Raw genomic sequence first — 18,565 nt, forward strand, 5'->3', positions numbered from 1 at the left:
TGCCACAAAGTCAACCCACCAAAGCATCCATTTTCTCCAGGGGAACTGATCTCTGTAGTTTGGAGCTGAGTTGTAATTATGGAGGATCCCCAGCTCCCACTTGGAGGCTACCATCTCTATTTTCAGGTTTTACTCTAGCACACTAACCACTACACCACACTATAGCTCTCCTTCATCTCCCACTTCAAAGCACTAACAGATATAGGAAGCATCAGATATCTGTCTGTAAAGGTAAGTTGTGTTCACATGGCCTCAGTTCTGATTTAGGGCAACGTAGGTAGCTCTTCAGCATCACTCAGTTTTCCTAATCAAAACTGTGCTTCCCATGCTGTTATTAGTACTTTAAAGGGAAAAGATGCATCCTTTAAAAACCCTTTTCCATTTAAAGCAGAGGGAACATGGTTTTGATTAGCATAATGAAGCAAGATAGAAGGGTTGAATCCCCCTCTCTGACTGTCCTTGATCTGAATTGGGGCTAGTCACTTGCAAAATTGGCCTTTTATGGATGGATTAACACACCTAAAGTTCAGCGTACTAATGAGAGAGAGTTTTAAGGTTGTATTTCATCAGCAACATGTATTTTTGACTGTTTAGTCAGAGCTTTTTAATGCAGTAACAATGATGCTTATGTTTTCTAGGTTAAAACTGGAAGAAAGAAGGAAGACCTTGGTTAAAAAACTTGAAGAAACCACTAAACTAACTACTTATTTGCATTTGCAGCTTAAAAGGTGAGTTTGGATTGTTTACACTGTGTGTGTGCTGCTTGTTTTACAAGATCTGAATATATCTCATTTTTAATATGACTATTTTATTCTGGACCAGATTTCATTAACGGTTTTGCATTTTGTCACACAAAAATGTGCTGTGTAGCTGCTATGGAATGTTTGGCTTCCTACTGCTTTTATTAGGTCTGCCCCATGTCAGCATTGCCTCTACTGTGAACAGTTCCTTATTGATTATTCATTGATTTAGAGCATTTTTATCTCATATTTCAACCAATGTGGGCATTACAAAGCTTAATAAAAATATTTGAAACAAAAATAATTACATTGAAACCTGTAAATAAAACTCACAGTGGGTAGCCATGTTAGTCTGTCTGCAGTAGTAGAAAAGGGCAAGAGTCCAGTGGCACCTTAAAGACTAACAAAAATATTTTCTGGTAGGGTATAAGCTTTCGTGAGCCACAGCTCACTTCTTCTTCTGAAGAAATATTTCTGAAGAAATATTTTCTGGTAGGGTATGAGCTTTCGTGAGCAACAGCTCACTTCTTCAGATATCTGAAGAAGTGAGCTGTGGCTCACGAAAGCTCATACCCTACCAGAAAATATTTTTGTTAGTCTTTAAGGTGCTACTGGACTCTTGCCCTTTTCTATTAATAAATAAAAGTAATGTGAGAAGATGAGGGCTAGTGACAAACCTGGACTTTCCCCCCTCTCTGTGATGTTGCCAGGTAACTGGAGAGACAAAATGGACAAAAGTCCCATTTCTCTAGGACATCAACCCCTCAGGTGCAGTTAGAGCGGTGGACTCAGATCTGGAGAACCGGGTTGGATTCCCAGCTCCTCCACATAAGCGGCGGAGGCTAATCTGGTGAACTGGATTTGTTTCCCCACTCCTACATAGAAAGCCAGCTGGGTGACCTTGGGCAAAGTTACAGCTCTGTTAGAGCTCTCTCAGCCCCACCTATCTCACAGGGTGTCTGTTGTGGGGAAAGGAAGGTGATTGTAAGCCGGTTTGAGTCTCCCTTAAGTGGTAGAGAAAGTTGGCATGTAAAAACTAACTCTTCTTCTTCTTGCCAAGAAAACTAGTCAACAGTCACGGGCAGGGGTTTAAGGTCGCCAGCTCAAGGTTGGGAAATTCTGGGAGATCTCGGGGTGGGGCCTGCAGAGGATAATGTTTAGGGAGGGGAGGGACTTCAGCAGGGTATACTGCCATATGGTCTACCCTGCAAAACAGTCTTTTTATCCAGAGGATCAGATCTCTGTAGTCTGGAGATCTCTTGTAATTCCAGGAGATCTCCAGGCCCCACCTGAGACTGGCAACCATTGGAGCTTCTCCTAAGCTGCTCTTCTTAAAGCAGCACTAATTGCTCCCATTTCTCTCCTTGGGTAGTCCTGTTGTTGCTGTGGCTTGAGCTATAGCAAGATTGCAAGATATAGGTGAGAGGTGGAATGTAATTTTTAATTTATTTTTGTTGAGCAAAAAAAATTAAAACCATACTTGAGAACTGCTTTTAAAAAAATTTTTTATCGGAAGTAATGAATAGTCCAGAGGAATTTTCTTGAGTCTGGAGGTCTGATTCACATGCCAGTGAAAGTGAAATGTTCATATTTAGAGCCATTGGAGTGAAGGGGACCGACTCGCCGAAAACAATTGCTGAAACTGTCCAGATATCCCTTGTTGGTTGATGCTCTAGGCTACATTGAAGGAGCGGGGGGAGAGTAATCCACTGTAGATTGTTTCAGGTGGGTACCTTAGTCTGCAGTAGAAGAGAGAGATTCGAGCCTAGTAGCACCTTGGAGGCCACAAGATTTTCACGGTATAAGCTTTCAAGAGTCAAAGCTCCCTTCATCAGATACCAAAGGAAAGGAACTTTGACTCTCAAAAGCTTATACTCTGAAAATCTTGTTGGTCTCTGAGGTCCTACTGGCCTCGAATTTAGCTCTTCCAAAGTAGATTGGTAAATGAGATTAGAAGATAGAAGAAGAGTTGGTTTTTATGTTCCGATTTTCTCTACCGAAAGGAGTCTCAAACCGGCGTATAATCACCTTCCCTTCCTCTCCTCACAACAGACACCTTGTGAGGTAAGTGGGGCTGAGAGAATTCAGAGAGAACTGTGACTAGCCCAAGGTCACCCAGCAGGCTCCATGTGTAGTTGCTGGGAAACCAACCCAGTTCACCAGATTAGAGTCCGTTGCTCCTAACAACTATACCACGCTGGTTAAACAAAGTGGCCAAAGGGGCATCTCAGTACAAAGTGCCACTCTTCCACTGCAGCTGAAATGCTATCTGAACCTGCGTCTGTGGAATAGCCTCTTTTCTTGAGTGCATGATAGTGTTTTCTCAAAGTGACTATGCATTGTGGCTGGTCTAAATCAGACCAATAAACAGAGAAGAAAGCAGTATTTTCTTGCATTCAAAAAAAATGGCCAGTTCTCTTTTTCATTTGGGCAGTTCTTTCCTTCTTCATCCCCTTCAGTAAAGTTTCTGTTGTTTTTATGTTATGTATGCATTGTTCGTTTCCCTAACAAACGGAACAGAAAATGCAAGAGGCGAAAGAACAAGGCATCCCCAATAGTAAAATAAAATAAAAGACGAGGGGACCCTCATAATACATTATAGACTAATTGCATTAAAAAATGACAAATTTTGAATAGCACAAAATATTCTGTAATCCTCCACAATTGGTACACTCTTATGCGCTGTCAGGTTGAAACAGATTTGCTGTAGTTAACAAATGAGACTCCAGAAATTTTCACCAAGCTGTAACTGAAAGACCAGGTGACACATTATATTTTTTACAGTGTGGTATTATGCTTGTCTGGTTTATGGTCAGATCAGATGATATTTCATGTTTTACTTTTTTTTATTTTGAACTGTTAATAATCAGGTGTATAATAGCTCGAGCTTACTTGCAGCTTGTTTTTTTCTTCTTTTTCTGTAGTCTTTCTGCCAGTACATTGTCTGTATCTTCCGGGAGCAGTCTGGGGTCCCTGGCGTCCAGTCGCGGGTCTCTGAACACATCTAGCAGGGGATCACTGAATTCCCTTAGCTCAACAGACCTGTATTATAACCAAGGCGATCAAACCTCAGATTTGGACTATCAGTTTAAACTGGACTTCATATTGCAAGAGAAATGTGGTTACGTTCCATCAGGCCCTATCACTACAATACATGAAAACGAGGTGGTCAACTCCCACGGGAGAACGGGTTATAGTGATTCTTCGGGCTCTTCGGCAGCAAGCTACGCCCCCAAATTAACGGAACCTCCAAAATCAGTGACATCCTTGTCTTCAAGATCCTCCCTTTCCTCCTTGTCCCCTCCTGGATCACCTTTGGTTTTGGAAGGTGCCTTCTCAGTGCCACCTCAAGACTCTCCATTGCACCACCTCACTGCAGACTTTGAGGACTGCGATTTGCCGAGTGATTTCGCGGGCCTTAGCCTCTGTGAGAACCAAATGTTGTTGGACTCCGAAACCAGGACATCTCAGTCTCTTACAGATGATAAAGACCTTAGTGAAAACGCTAGACAGACCGCATCACCTTCAAGAAGTGCAGGTAAAAATATTATAGCATCAAACCTGCATCTAGGCTTACCAGGTCCCGTCGGTCGATCGGTGGGAGGTTTTCTGGGGCGCGCAGTGTGGGCGCGCGCCTGGCTCGATGCGCCTGCGCGCCAACATGTCCTACATAACTTCCAGTTCACTCGGAAGTGATGGGGACGCTCTCTCAATCTTGGCTGAAACTCATTTGCTAGAGCATCCACGTCGCTTCAGGGTAAACCCTGAATTGACGTAGGCGCGTCACACGTGCGTGCATGCAAGGGGTGCCCGCCGGCCCTCAGCTGGTCGACGGGCAGCCCGGTGGATTGGTCGTAGTTTACCCACCACCAACTGGCACTTGGCAACCCTACCTGCATCTAATATATGGGTATGCTGATGTACATCTTGCTGCTCAAACTCTTGTGTGACTCTGTGGCTTGAATGGCATTATGTAAACTTGCTTCAGCCCTGACCTGTATGGCCCAGGATAGCCTGATCTCGTCAGAACTCAGAAGCAAAGTGGGGGCTGGCACCGTTTAGTACTTGGATGGAAAACCACCAAGGAAGTCCAGGGTTGCTGTGCAGAGTTAGGCAATGGCAAACCACCTCAGCTTGTTTCTTGCCTTGAAACCCCTATGGGGTGCCATAAGTCAGCTACGACCTGACAGTACTTTCCAGCACCAAGTTTGCTTCAGGCTTATGCACTCCTTTCTCCGTCCTCCCTTTGCATCATCCAGTTCATTTCTGTATTTCCTCTTTTGCAGCAAACCATAATTTGCCATTACATCTGAATTGGCAAACTATGGTTTGCCCTTGCCCTCTAGGCCAGAATCGGAAAACATGTCTTGCCCTGGTTCTGCACAAGCCATAGTCAGCTGAATTGGATTTAGTGAAAAAAGGAGGCAGTCAGAGGCTGCCAGCGGAGAAAGGAATATGTGTGAGCCTGCGTCTTTGCACATAATCTGGCCTCATTTATAATTTGGATAGAGTTTATTTTTAATTAAATAATTTATTTAAATTATTAATTATGATTACATTTTCTGCCATCATTAAACAATTATACAATTAGCAATTAAACAGAAACTAATACATACCACGCACCAAAGCTTAATGTAAGCAATGCATACATTAAATCATCATTAAATCACATAATTCAGTTCAGTTAACCAAAGTGGAGAACCAAGCCCTCCTACCTAAGTTGCTGCTTATACTATATCCTCATTTAAGCTTCCATCTGTTTTAATCACATATTCAAATATATCTTAAAATACTTCATTTAATCTGCTCCTTTGTTTTACATCTGTTCCAGTATCTAATAAATGGGTGCCATGTTTCAACTAACAACTCCTGAGAGTTAATTTTCCCTTCTCAAATCTTCTTATATGCTGTAATTTTAATATCACATGCCGTACTTTACATGCCCATTCATCTATGCCCAGCAAGTGTGGCTTCTTCCAGGCCTGAGCATGCAAATCATTCATAAGCTACAAGCCACTGTCTTCAATTTCCAAGCTGTTGATTAAGAACATGGCTGAACTCAAAAATTTAATGGATTTGTTTTACCAGTATCAAGATCTGTATTTTCATTTGCAAGGGATTTTTTTTTAGATCAACATATTTAGGAATATGTATTTTCAATTTTTTGCTCCAAACGGATACAGGGCAACAGAAAGAAAGGCAGTATGTACTGATCTAATTAATGTATCATCCAATGAGGGCGTTTAGGGATGATTCCAGTGTGTTCCGATGCTTCCTCTATGTTCTTCATTAAGAACCCCGAGTCTTCCAGTCTTGTGCCTGTTTAGAACCTCTCCCCCCTTGCGACATTCAGTATTGCTCTGCCACCTTCTGGTAAAGGTATTCACTTTCAGATTCATTTTCCTCTTGTTATAGAGCATTATGATAGTTAGGGAGAGAAGAACTGCTAACACTAATACTTGTTTGTTTGGATTACCATAGAACTTTGATTTGGTCAAACATTGGGATTCCTGTGGCAACCAAAGCATTTTCCACACACACACACACATACACACACACACACACACACACACACACACACACCTTCTTGTAGTATAGAACTAGTGGTGACCGCCAAAGTGGATTGGTAACATACAATATTGATAGCCTCTTGTCATTGTCCAAGCTGGGCTCCCAGGACTGCCTGTATACCATCTGCTCAGTTGCCTGAGTAAAGAAAGAAAAATCTATTCGTAACGTGAATGACAGTATTGCAGTGTTTAACTCAGGCTTAACACATTTGGCTGGGGTAGGAGATAATACATTCTCTTCCTTGCCAAGTGTATAAGAACCACAGCTGGCCAAAGGCAGATACTTTCAAGATAGTCAAAGGCATTTCTTCTCATTTAGTTTTCGTGGGCCGAGACGTCTGCATGTGTCTGCTGTGGGCAGTGTGACATTTTTATTGGCAAGTCTTAACCTTCCCTAGCTCTCTTCCAGCGCCTCAGCCATCCAGAAATCTTCCTGAAGTACAGGACTGTATATGTGTGTTTGGGCGGGGGTGGGGTAGAAATCCATCCAGCTTCCATTCAGCCACTAAGCATGGTAAATTGACACATCTCTCTGAACCCTGAGTGTCAGTCAACTTCTCTGTTTTAAATAGGGGAGTATTCTGCCCCTCATTACCAAGATGGATGTCTTTGAAACAAAGGCAGTGTCTGCCAACATAACATATGTAACTTGAGTGGGCCTTCATAAGGTCAGGGCATGATGATGCTTCTACTGGCCCCAGTCTCTGTTCCAACATGTTCTACTGTTGCTTGCCAAAAATCTATTATTGTATGTATTGCCCTGTTTCCTGATCCACACCCCAAATATTATCTATTCAAAATGCAAGCTGAATAAAATCTGCATATTATGTCTTCTGCTAACATCTGTCCATTGAAAGCACTGATGTCGTATACATTTGCACAAAGGGCTGGTGTGTGCCCATTGCAACGTTCAGCACCTTTCATCCCATAGATTTCAGTAGAAAAGTTAAGCATGTGCTAATCCCCCCCCCCCCAATTAGAACTTGTGTCTTTAGTTGTGGGCGAGGAGGGTACTTTGTCCCTGCTCAAACGTTCTCCGGTAGAGATCTTCCTGCACAGAATATCTTTTGTAGCCACAGAGTTAGAATAACCGTGAAGTTCTTCCACAGACAGTCTCTGTCATTGTCAAAGTCGATTTCAGACTGCTGCAGTTATTCCTGGGGGTAATCAATAAACCATGTCATCACCTTCACCCCTCTCAAAGTGGTGGAAGAAAAAGCACTTCATCATCAAGGAAAAAGCATCCCCACTGCTACAAATGAAAGGAGAAATGCAGCAATCAATCCTCTAATCTGAAGCCTTAAAATTTAAACATCTTAACAAGATGTAAAGTCATGACTCAGGAGGGGGGTAGGTAATGCATACCAATACACTTGGCTCCTTGGCGGATGAAAGGACTCCACAGGCTTGCAACTTATTACATTACAGGATGCTGCTTACAGTGAATGTTTCTTGCTCTCTGCAGGACACTAGCACATGAATATGAGTTGAAGATTTAAATGAAGTAATGGTTGGCCCAGAAGATTCCCTTGCTGGCAGTGGCCACACAGCATACCCTGCTAAAGCCAAAGTGGCATTAGTATTTATTGTGTGTGTGTAAAGTGCCGTCAAGTCGCAGCCGGCTTATGGCGACCCTTTATGGGGTTTTCATGGCAAGAGACTAACAGAGGTGGTTTGCCAGTGCCTTCCTCTGCACAGCAACCCTGGTATTCCTTGGCGGTCTCCCATCCAAATACTAACCAGGGCTGACCAGTATTTATTACTTGCTGGGATTTCAGCAGAGACAATTTCTATCTGCGTTTTTCCATAAATGGTAGACATGGGGCTTGCTTTCCTTGTTGGCCAAGCAAAATAAGGACTTTGGTTGAACTTGTTAATTCAACATGCCATTTTTAAATTTGTTTGCAATTCAGTAATTCCGTTAAAGAGCCCCATGGCGCAGACTGGTAAGCTGCAGTACTGCAGTACAAGCTCTTCTCACGACCTGAGTTCGATCCTGACTGAAGTCGGTTTCAGGTAGCTGGCTCAAGGTCGACTCAGCCTTCCATCCTTCCGAGATCGGTAAAATGAGTACCCAGCTTGCTGGGGGTAAAGGGAAGATGACTGGGGAAGGCACTGGCAAACCACCCTGTAAACAATGTCTGCCTAGGAAACGTCAGGATGTGACATCACCCCATGGGTCAGGAATAACCCGGTGCTTGCACAGGAGACCTTTACCTTACCTTTTTAATTCCGTTAAATACTATCAGAATGAATACACACATTCATGACACTATGTGACAGCCCCAGGCTAGCCTGATCTAGTCAGATGTCAGGAGCTAAGCAGGGTTGGTCCTGCCTAGTATTTGGATGGGAGACTGCCAAGGAATACCTGGGGGCGTGATACGGAGGCAGGCAATGGCAAACCACCTCTGAACGTCTCTTGCCTTGAAAACCCTATGGTGTCGCTATAAGACAGCTATGACTTGACGACAAAAAAAAGAGCTCCATTTAAAGTGTGAACTCAAATTTTACCCTTTGAAAGGGGGAAATGAAGGAGGAAAAATATAACAGGATACAATATTTCCTTTGACATCTCTAGCTGGGACCCACAAATCTAAGATGGGCTGCACCTGTAGAACACCCTCCCCTTTTTGATTATTTGTTTAAGGTGGGTGTCTGAGTTTGTTTAGAGAAATGTCTCCCTTACCTTTAATAGTTGTGAAGAAGGTAGAATTTCAATAGGTGTGTCTTTCCTCAATCCCATATAACTAAGCTGTAACTATTGGTTTGGAGTTAAAGGTTCCTGAGTCTGAAAAGGTTGAAACAGTTGTGATAATACATCTTGTGATTATAAAACATTATGATGAAATTCAGGGGGGTAATTTGGAGTTTTATTGAATTTTGTGTGTTTAAAAGTTGTTTGGGCCGTAGGGAAAATCAGGGTATTAATATAAAATATTCCCCATGATGCCCGATATTCTTTTCAAGTTTACTGTGACTTCGGAGCTTTGTATATACAATTTTATCAATGTAATCTAAAAATCCTCTTCATTCTCCTGCATTTAGGTGTTGACTTACCAAGAAGAACAGTAGGTCACCTGCTTGAGGAGAAGGCGGGGTGTGTATCGGCTGCAGTGTCCGATGAGTCCGTGGCTGGAGATAGTGGTGTATACGAAGCATCTGTAAAACAGTAGGTTTGAGGGGAAAACAATTTTGTCTGTCTGGAAACAACGTTCAGGCATCTCATTAGGTTTTAGAATATTGTTCAACAAGAAGGTGTTGCAAACATTAAAAAAAAATGCGAGCATCATTTAAATTAAGGGGGAACCATTGGCTCAGTCACAGTAGGAAGAAGGAGAGAAAGCTCCTTGCCTTCTTGCTCCTGTGAGACAGAAGCAGGCGAGAAGGATCTGGGAGCACTGCTCACCACCCGATCTTCAGACTTTTAGACCGAGAGCAGATAGGGGGACACTCCTAAAGCAACTTTATTTTAATCTACACAGCCAATCAGATATTCAAGCGTCAATCAGAAGCTGGGGAAGAGCCCAACCTGACCCCACCCATTTTTGAAAACACTTGGCGGGCAACAGGAAAGGTGTCAGCTGACACCATGTTTGGGTCCCCTGCTGTAGAGGAAGGCAATGGCAAACCACCTGCTTCTCACTTGTTTTGAAAGGGCCTTGCTTGGGTTGGTTGCACCTTGATGTCACATACATACATAATCTGTAAAGAATAAAATAGGAATGGATTTGCAAAGCTGGGTGTGTGTGTGTGTAGAGAATGTCTAGCCCCAGTACCAATTTGTGCTTTCTTTGCTCATGCAGGCAATTATAAACTGCAAGTAGTCTTTCAGGGTGACTCTTCAAATAAGTGGCCATGAAGGAGAGAAACCTTAGCATTATTTCCTAAATCCATAAATAAGATGTAGCTTCCTTCTATCTCACTATGAGAGCTTCACTAGATGGGGTACTAAAAGTTGTGCAGATTGGACTGATGCTCCAACGTTTGATTTTTGCTATAAGCAGAGTGTATTCATTTTGAGAGGTTTAAACATTGGTCCCTCTTAACCATTTAACTCTACGGAACCCCTTTTATCCCTGTTCTCCAGAACAAATGACAGTGAAGAGGCTGCGTATTGTGAAGATGATGCCACAATTCTAGAAACTGCTCAAGTACAGATAGGGCTCAGGTAAGACCTCATTCCTTAAAAAAAATAGCTGCTTACGGAGCATTGCAAATGCATTACAAGTGCCTGATGCTGTTTTCTTGTTTCATTTTGCTTTCTGAACAGATACGATACGAACAGTTCAAGTTTTGTGATTATTGTGGTGCAGTTACAAAACCTGGGTTCCCTTTCTGTATCCCCTGGCTCCAAAGTGTAAGTACAGGAATCCCTAAAAAGTAGGCTGATGGTTTAATGGTGAAAATCCTTTCCCCCACCCCCCACCCCAGAAATCTGACTGTACTTGACAGTTACCCTCCTTTCAGGCTGAACCTCTGTGATCAAGAGATCACCTTCTTTTAGCTGTACTCGTTGGTTGTCAAGCACAAGACCCCCCCCCCTTTTCTCTAGGGCACTTTCCAGGGCACTTGTGAGACACTGTCATGGGTACCTGTTGGGTACTGGGAGCAAAAGATGCAGTTCTCGTTCCTCAGCACAGGAGGGTATTCATTACCAGGGCAGCCCTGCTGTTGAATGCCCTCTTGTCAGTGAGAAGAACAAAAATCCACGCTGTAAGAATTTCTTTTCATCCCTCCTCATACAGAGCTTTTTTTCTTGTAAAAAAAAAAATTCTTTAATTTTCTTTTCAGTAAAAGGTGAGCACTTATCCCTGTCCCAGGTGAACATTGGCACAGAAAAATGCAAAACTCTACTCTCTCCTTCATAGCAAAAGCCCTGTCATTTAACCCCTTTTATTTTTCCACATACTTTTTTTTCTCCTTTGAAGGATATATGCTTCTTCTCTCTGGCAGAAGAGCACGTGTCTCACTTTTATCTCCAGCGCCAAACAGCCCCCCTACCCGGCATACTCAGCAAAGCTCACTCTTCCTTAGCTACTGAAGGAGGTTTTTCGGCAGGGGGATTTCAGACATTACTGTGTGCATCACAGACCATCAGGGAGGCGTGGGTAAATCAACCAAGTTGAACCAAACCATCCCAGCAGCATTGAAAGCGGTTAAATGCCTTTGCCCTGGTTCCCTGAGATTAGTTGGCCTTTCCTAAAATGAACGCAGGTGCCTACATTCTAGGAAAGGCCATGACAGATTCTGTAGAAGGGAAAGGAATTGTTGTTTTTTTCCTAGGGATCAATATGACAGTCAAATAGATACTCTTTTCCAGAAGGAGCTGACCTTAAACTGAGCATACTTTTATGTTGTCACAGAGATTCGTAGGCTACCTTGAGACAGTTTTAAAGCATTCATTTTATGTGTGTGATATATTTGCATTTCAAAGTGAGTGCAGTTTGACATTCTCATTTGATCAGCAGAAGAAGGCCTTTTTTTTTTTTACACAAAAAGATCCTCTTTTTACTAGGAGCATTTGTTTCAGTCAAGGTGGTTTAGTTTGTGGAAATATTAGTATTCTTTGAGGGCTGTTTTCCATATTATAATATGATGGCAGGGGTTGCTTGACATGCAGAAGGTCCCGGGTTCATTTTCAGTTAAAAGGATCAGATAGTAGGTGATGTGAAAGACCTCTACCTGAGACCCTGAAAAGCCACTGCCAGTCAGAGTCAACATTTCTGATCTTGACGGACCAAAGGTCTCGGTGAGTGTAAGGCATCCTCATGTGTATTCATGATCTGAGAGTACACCACAAGCAAACCTTTGTGGGAAAAAGTAGTAGATTTTTGCAACATATTTATTGGCTGGTATTTACCCTGTCTACATATGGGCAAGGAGCACTCTCACAGTTAATTGTAACAGTGGGAAAAGGAGTCTTAGGGCCAAATTAGACGCCTGCTAATGTCATTTACTTGCTTTTGACATTTACATTGCCATTGTGTGCCTACTTAAAGATACATGGATTTACTTTCTAGTCATATCTGAAGAAGTGAGCTGCGGCTCACGAAAGTCCATACCCTGCCAGAAATTTTGTTAGTCTTTAAGGTGCTACTGGACTCTTGCTCTTTTCTACCGCTATTGACAAAGTAACATGGCTACCCATCGTGATCTCTCTTAGGTGCGTTCATTTGGTAACTATCAGAACTAGGACATTCTCTGTTGTGGGACAGGTACTTTCAAATTGCTTGTCAGAATGGGTAAGGAGGGCACATTTGCTCCCTGCTTTCTGAATAGCATGTAAAAAAAGCATTTTGTTTTGGAGGGCTTTTCTGAGAAGGTATGGTTGGGAAGCCTTGGCTACGTTTTTGTATATGTGTGTTCTTTTAACTCTGCTGAGTTGTTGCTGTAAATTGTTACTGCAACCTCTTGTCGCCTCTATGCGCTGCCTTGAGTCTTAGGTGCAAGTGCAGAAACATAAGTACCAAACTGAGAGGGATGTAGATGAAACATGGGCATCAGGGATTCCTCTGGTTATTGCAGATGGAAAAAATACATTATGATAATAGAAATTCCTGCCTACGGATGGAGTATATTCATATTCAGCTAGATTCACATTGATGTTTTTCCACAAGATCCTGTACTTGGAAATAACTAGAACAATTGCTATGTGAGAAAACTTGGCTATTTGCATGGGTGAGGCAGCCCTTAGTCACTTAGTAAACTCTAGGATACTTATCTTTCAACTCCTGCCTTTGTTTTTAGAGGCAAGCCTCATTTCTTTTTCTTTTCCCCCTCAGGATCATATTTGCAATTCTAAGTGTCTTTTTAATGGCGTTTTAATTTGTTTTATTTGTAAAACTTTAACGTGTCTTTGTCTTCTGAAAAGAAGCTCTTCTAACTTTTTAGTATTGCTTATGTCCATTCAGATAAACTACATTGTCTGGAAAAGATCTCAGCAGCATTTTTAAAATATTTATTTAATTATTTACAGAATTTGTATCCCACCTTTCTGTTCTTACAAGAGCCACCAAGGCAGCTAACAATTTGAAACATACATAATAAAATGGCATTTTAATTGACAGTTGGGAAGTTACATTTAAGAGCTGATAAGTCGACTGCGACTTGACGGCACTTTACACACACATTCTTCACTTTCACCATGTCCTCAGAGTCAGAGCCTCTCCGTTTTCATGCCATGGCCAATTTTGAGGTGGTTTTTGTGTGTGTGTGTGTGTGTGTGAAAACTAGTTTCTCCAGTGGCCACACACCTTTCCTCTTAATATATTAATGTAATACATTAATCATAGAGGCCACTGCAGCTGACCATGAGAATTGTTCTGGAATCCTATCAAGTAGCCACATATTTTAATTGTGTCTCATGATATAATGCAACATGTTTAGGTACATTATGTTGCACATCCGGATTTTTCTTTTTCACCTCATAGGTATTTTAGAGTTGCAGTCCTCCCTTCTTCAGCTGACATCAGCTGTCTGTTCCGCACAAAAGTCCATCCTGCTGCTGAAACTCTTGTGTTTAGTGAGATGTTCAGAGTTGCCATTTCCCAAGCATCTTTGCATCAGAAGACTTTGAGAGTGGATATTTGCTCAGTCAGTAAGACTTGTCGAGAAGAATGCCTGGTAAGTATTCTTTATTATTGGCTTGCTTTGATGTCCTCCCCCGCTTCCCCTGCCACCTCATTGACGGATAGGACACTTCTGAGGCACGCATTAGCAACCTCCAAAACTGATTATACTCATCTCTGATATTGGATGAATGAATTAAAACTCTTTTGATCACAACAATACTATGGAAAAACGTTTGGTTCCTCATTGAAGGGTTCAGTAGAAGTGCATCATAACCCTGAGGACTGAAGCTAATATGTATGTTTTAGATGCGTGTCATAAGCATAATCTGCATACCATTTGAATGACTGTAGATGCAGGGCAAAGTATGCTTCATTTATTGTATGGTAGATTAGTACACTTTTAATTGTGGAAGTTGTTGGTTGAGTCCCTCAGTTCTTCACATATCTCCCTGGCACTATCTCTAAGGGTTGCCAGTTCTCTCTTCACCACCGACAGGATGTTTCTGGGGTGGAGCCTGAGGAGGGCAGGGTTTGGAGAGGGGAGGGACTTCAATGCCATAGAGTCCAATTGCCAAAGCGGCCATTTTCTCCAGGTGAACTGATCTCTAACCGCTGGAGATCAGTTGTAATAGCAGGAGATCTCCAGCTAGTACCTGGAGGTTGGCAACCCTATGATCTCTTTATTTTTTCATTGTGTTTCTCAAGTTAGTATTGCCCCAGGATCAGCCCAGTATCACCAAACTATATTATTTAATAACTGTGGACATTTTCAGAGTATAAAGCAATGATGCCTGAGGCATGCGGTAGAACTGGGCTCTCAAAGCTTCCAGATATGAGCTTGATTGTTCTTCCCTTGCATATAAAACCACTACTTCCCCCTCATGAAGACAATGGACTGAGGCCAACTATATTTTGCCCCAGGCATCAACTTAGCCAGTACTCTCTCTTGGATGGATCTATTACACTTGATTAGATTCACAGAATATAAATGACTTATTTCCCCCTTTGTGGGCATGCATTGTCTGTTCTTTAATGTTTTCAGATTATTTACTTATTTAAAATCAAACAAACAGGTTATCCTTATATTGAAGAAAATCCAGTTAAATCAGAGTAGTTGGGTTTAAGTATTTTATGTACCTTATTCTCTCAGTTCATCTGCGTGGCTTCTGTGCAGTCGCACATTGGGACTGCGCAGGTGCAGGCCAGCCACAGATAAGATTTGTAAGCTTCTAGCAAAATCTAAAAGAGAGTGCTCCCCCTCCCCTTGGGCATGCAATCTCCCCACCCACGGTCACATGACCCAAGGGGGAGGGAGCACTCTTCCCTACAGTTCTCTTTCTGCCGCCACGGAGAGAGAACGTGTCAGACCTTCCTCTAGCCATGGAGCCCAAAAAAGCTCCACTTTTCAAGAAATGTAGTGTGTGTGGTACTAAGATGGCGAAGAATGATTCCCACACTGAATGCCTCCTTTGGGGAAAGGCCACATTCCAGCAACTTGTAAAAGTTGCTCCAAATTCACCAACAAGGCCTTGAGGGTTCAGTCAACTCGATTACTTTCTCATCTTTACAAATAGTCGCTTCGCCCACGGGGTCGTTCTGCTAAACCGAGTACTTTGACCGGTAAGTCCCAACTCGATGTGGGACCCACTACAAAAAAGTCCAAAAAAGTTGGCCCTTCTAAGAAGCCTTCCTCCGTCGTTATTTGGCCAGCAAAGTTTATTGCTCCGGTTTTGCAAGATGGCCGCGGCCGCAGCTCATCGCACCATGCTTCCCGCTCCAAATCGCCTCGGCGTCGATCACCTTCAAGGTCGCCGAAGTCCCTTCGACGCCGATCGCCTTCGGCATCCCCTCGACGCCGATCCCAAGCCAAGTCGCCTCGCTCGCCTCATCTGTCTGAGTCGCGAGCTCCCGACAGATGTCGCGAGCTCCCGACAGCAGCCCATTACCATCGAGGATTCCCCTCCTCATTCCCTGGCTACCCCCTCGGTTCCGTGTCCGAGCAGGGCCCAGGAAGACTCGGCTGAGTTCAAACAGCACCTCCTTCACCTCTATAAAGATGTGCCTCCGGTGCTTAACAAGTCCCCACGGCCAGATGATAAAGGGCCTCGGGCAGAACCTACAGAGCTCCAGGTATGTGCTGATCAACCACCCCCTCCTGTGAGTGCTCATCAAGACTCCCAACATTTGGTTGAAAGGAACCAAGCAGAGTCTCCGAAGGGTTCGTCCCATCTCGAGCCCGGCCAACGGCCTCGGCGTCGATCGACTTCTCGGCGCCAGTCTCGATCCCCGGCTTCGTCCGGATCCACTCGGCGTCGATCAAACTTGCGCCGTCGCCAATCTACCCGTCAGAGTCAATCTTCTTCTCGATGTCGGAGTCGATCCGCTTCCTGCAGACACCGGTCATCTTCTCGTCGAAGTTGATCCCGTTGTCAGAGCCGTTTATCCCATCGGAGCCGTTCGTCCCGTTGGAGCCGTCAGGGCCGATCCAGTCGTCGGCGCCGATCCATTTTCTCGCCGCTCCCACTCTCATCGGTCTTCATCTAGACAGTCTTCTTCCGGTCATAGCCGTTCATCCCACTCAAGTACCCCAGCCGGTCAACAACACCAGTCATCATCTAAACAGTCAGTTACCAGACATTGCCATTCACTTCATCCACTTGGTACAGATGTTCAACCTCGCCGTTCTTCATCCAAACAGCCAAACACCGGACATAGCTGTTCACTTCGTTCACGCAGTCCTATCAGTCAGAGGTGCCGCTACTCCTCTAGAAGCCGGTCTCCCTCTTGTCGGCATCGAGAGGTTTCTCGATGCCGATATCCTACTCCTTCCGTCTACTCGGGCTCTTTGGTCGATCGTCAACGTCGTCACTGACGCTCCCGGTCACGCTCGCCTTCTGGAGGCTCTCGTCGGCGTCGACACACGCCGTCTCGTCGTCCTGATGATCTTTCCAAGGATTCCATTCGTCCAAGGCAAGAGTCTTGCAAGCCTCCCCTCTCCAGGTCTCCTTCTGTGTCAAGGGACACTGATCCATCCGAGTATGATGCCTCCTACTCCCCTGATGAGGATGAGGAATCCCTCACTTCAGCTCCCTCACCCGAGGACACTGTTGGGGACTCTAAGCCGCTCTCTCCTACAGGAGATGTCCGTTTATATGCGGAGCAGCTCATTCGCATGGCGAAAGCTCTCAAAATTGAGTTTAAGCTGGAGGACTCCGGCCCTATAGATGATATTATGGATATCCTCCGTAACCCTGACGTAGGCCCCTGGCCCTTCCTATGATAAAGAGCATTCTGGAAGTGATCCGTAACAACTGGGCTAAGCCTGCTTCGGTCCCCTCTTCCACCAAACGAGTAGAGAATCTTTACAAGATTCGCAGGGAAGGTGGAGAATTTCTTTACCAGCATCCCCCTCCTAATTCTGTAATAGTGGAGGCTTTGCCTGGTAAATATAGGTCTGGAGCACACTCCTCCCTGCAGGATGAGGAAGGCCGTAAACTAGATACCCTTGCCAGAAAAATTTACACTTCCACTGCGGTGGGTCTCCGCATTTCCAATTTCCTTGCCATCATGGCCAGGTATCAATACTCCCTCTGGGATCGTATATCCCCTCAAATCTCCATCCTTCCCAACGATCAGCGTCCCTCAGCAGTAGCCATTCAGTCCAAAGGCATGTCCCTCGCAAGGCAACAGCTTACAGCTGCACGCCATGTGGCGGATTCCTCTAGTAAAGCCATTGCCTCTGCCATTGTCATTCGCCGGCATGCCTGGCTGCGCCAGTCTGCTCTCCCCTATGACACTCGAGCCCGTATTGAGGACCTTCCTTTTGAAGGGACATCCTTGTTCAGTGACCAAACTGATACTTTCCTGGATCGCTTGAAAAAGAACAAAACAAATGCCAAATCCTTAGGGATTGCTCCCCAAGCCCCCGATTTTAAGTGGCGTTATTTTGGCCGTCAAGCCAACCAATCTTCCCGCCCATATCATCTCCAGGGTTCCTTCCAACAACCCTCCTTCCTCCCGTCCTTTCCCCGCCCACAGCAGGACAGGAAGTTCCCACCCAAACCCAGGGCCCATAAAAGCCCCAGAGGGTCTCCCGGCCATTTCAACAAACCAAAGCAGGCATGACTAGACATGTCTGCTTGCTTTCTTGATCGCCTGTCAGCTTTCTACCACTCATGGTCTGCTATTACCACTGATGTTTGGGTTCTCAAAATAATAAATGTTGGTTACTTCATAGAATTTGATATGTTACCTCCATATAGACCCACGGGCCGCTCCCTTTCGCCGGCCCCAGACCTACTCGTACAAGAGGTTACCACTCTCCTGTCTAAGGGAGCCATTTCAGAGGTTGCACCTTCGGAACGGAATCACGGGTTTTACTCACGCTTTTTTTTTGGTGGATGATAAAGGGGGGAAGCGCCCTATCCTGGATCTCCAGGACCTTAACGCCTTTATTAGGACCAGGAAGTTCTGTATGCTCACGCTCCCAGAAGTGCTTCGCCTCCTGGATAAACATATGTGGTTCATGGTGTTAGATCTCCGCGACGCTTATTTCCACATCACAATTCATACTGAGTGTCGCCAATACCTAAGGTTTGAATGCAATGGAAAATGTTACCAGTAAAATGTGTTGCCCTTCGGGTTGTCCACAGCCCCCAGGACATTTACGAAGTGCCTTGCA

General features: G+C 44.2%; 1 protein-coding gene across 1 annotated transcript in view; it reads left to right on the top strand.

The window, feature by feature from the left end:
- WWC2 (WW and C2 domain containing 2) overlaps positions 1-18,565 on the top strand; it is a 136,827-nt gene that overhangs the window by 99,075 nt on the left and 19,187 nt on the right. Inside the window, exons 10-15 of the mRNA XM_056855200.1 lie at positions 639-728; positions 3,665-4,278; positions 9,359-9,482; positions 10,401-10,481; positions 10,584-10,670; positions 13,744-13,936. Coding sequence (XP_056711178.1) covers positions 639-728; positions 3,665-4,278; positions 9,359-9,482; positions 10,401-10,481; positions 10,584-10,670; positions 13,744-13,936 — 1,189 coding nt within the window. The remainder of the gene's footprint in view (positions 1-638; positions 729-3,664; positions 4,279-9,358; positions 9,483-10,400; positions 10,482-10,583; positions 10,671-13,743; positions 13,937-18,565) is intronic.

The sequence above is a fragment of the Euleptes europaea genome, chromosome 9 (genome assembly GCF_029931775.1).
Source record: "Euleptes europaea isolate rEulEur1 chromosome 9, rEulEur1.hap1, whole genome shotgun sequence".
NCBI classification, from domain to species: Eukaryota; Metazoa; Chordata; class Lepidosauria; order Squamata; family Sphaerodactylidae; genus Euleptes; species Euleptes europaea.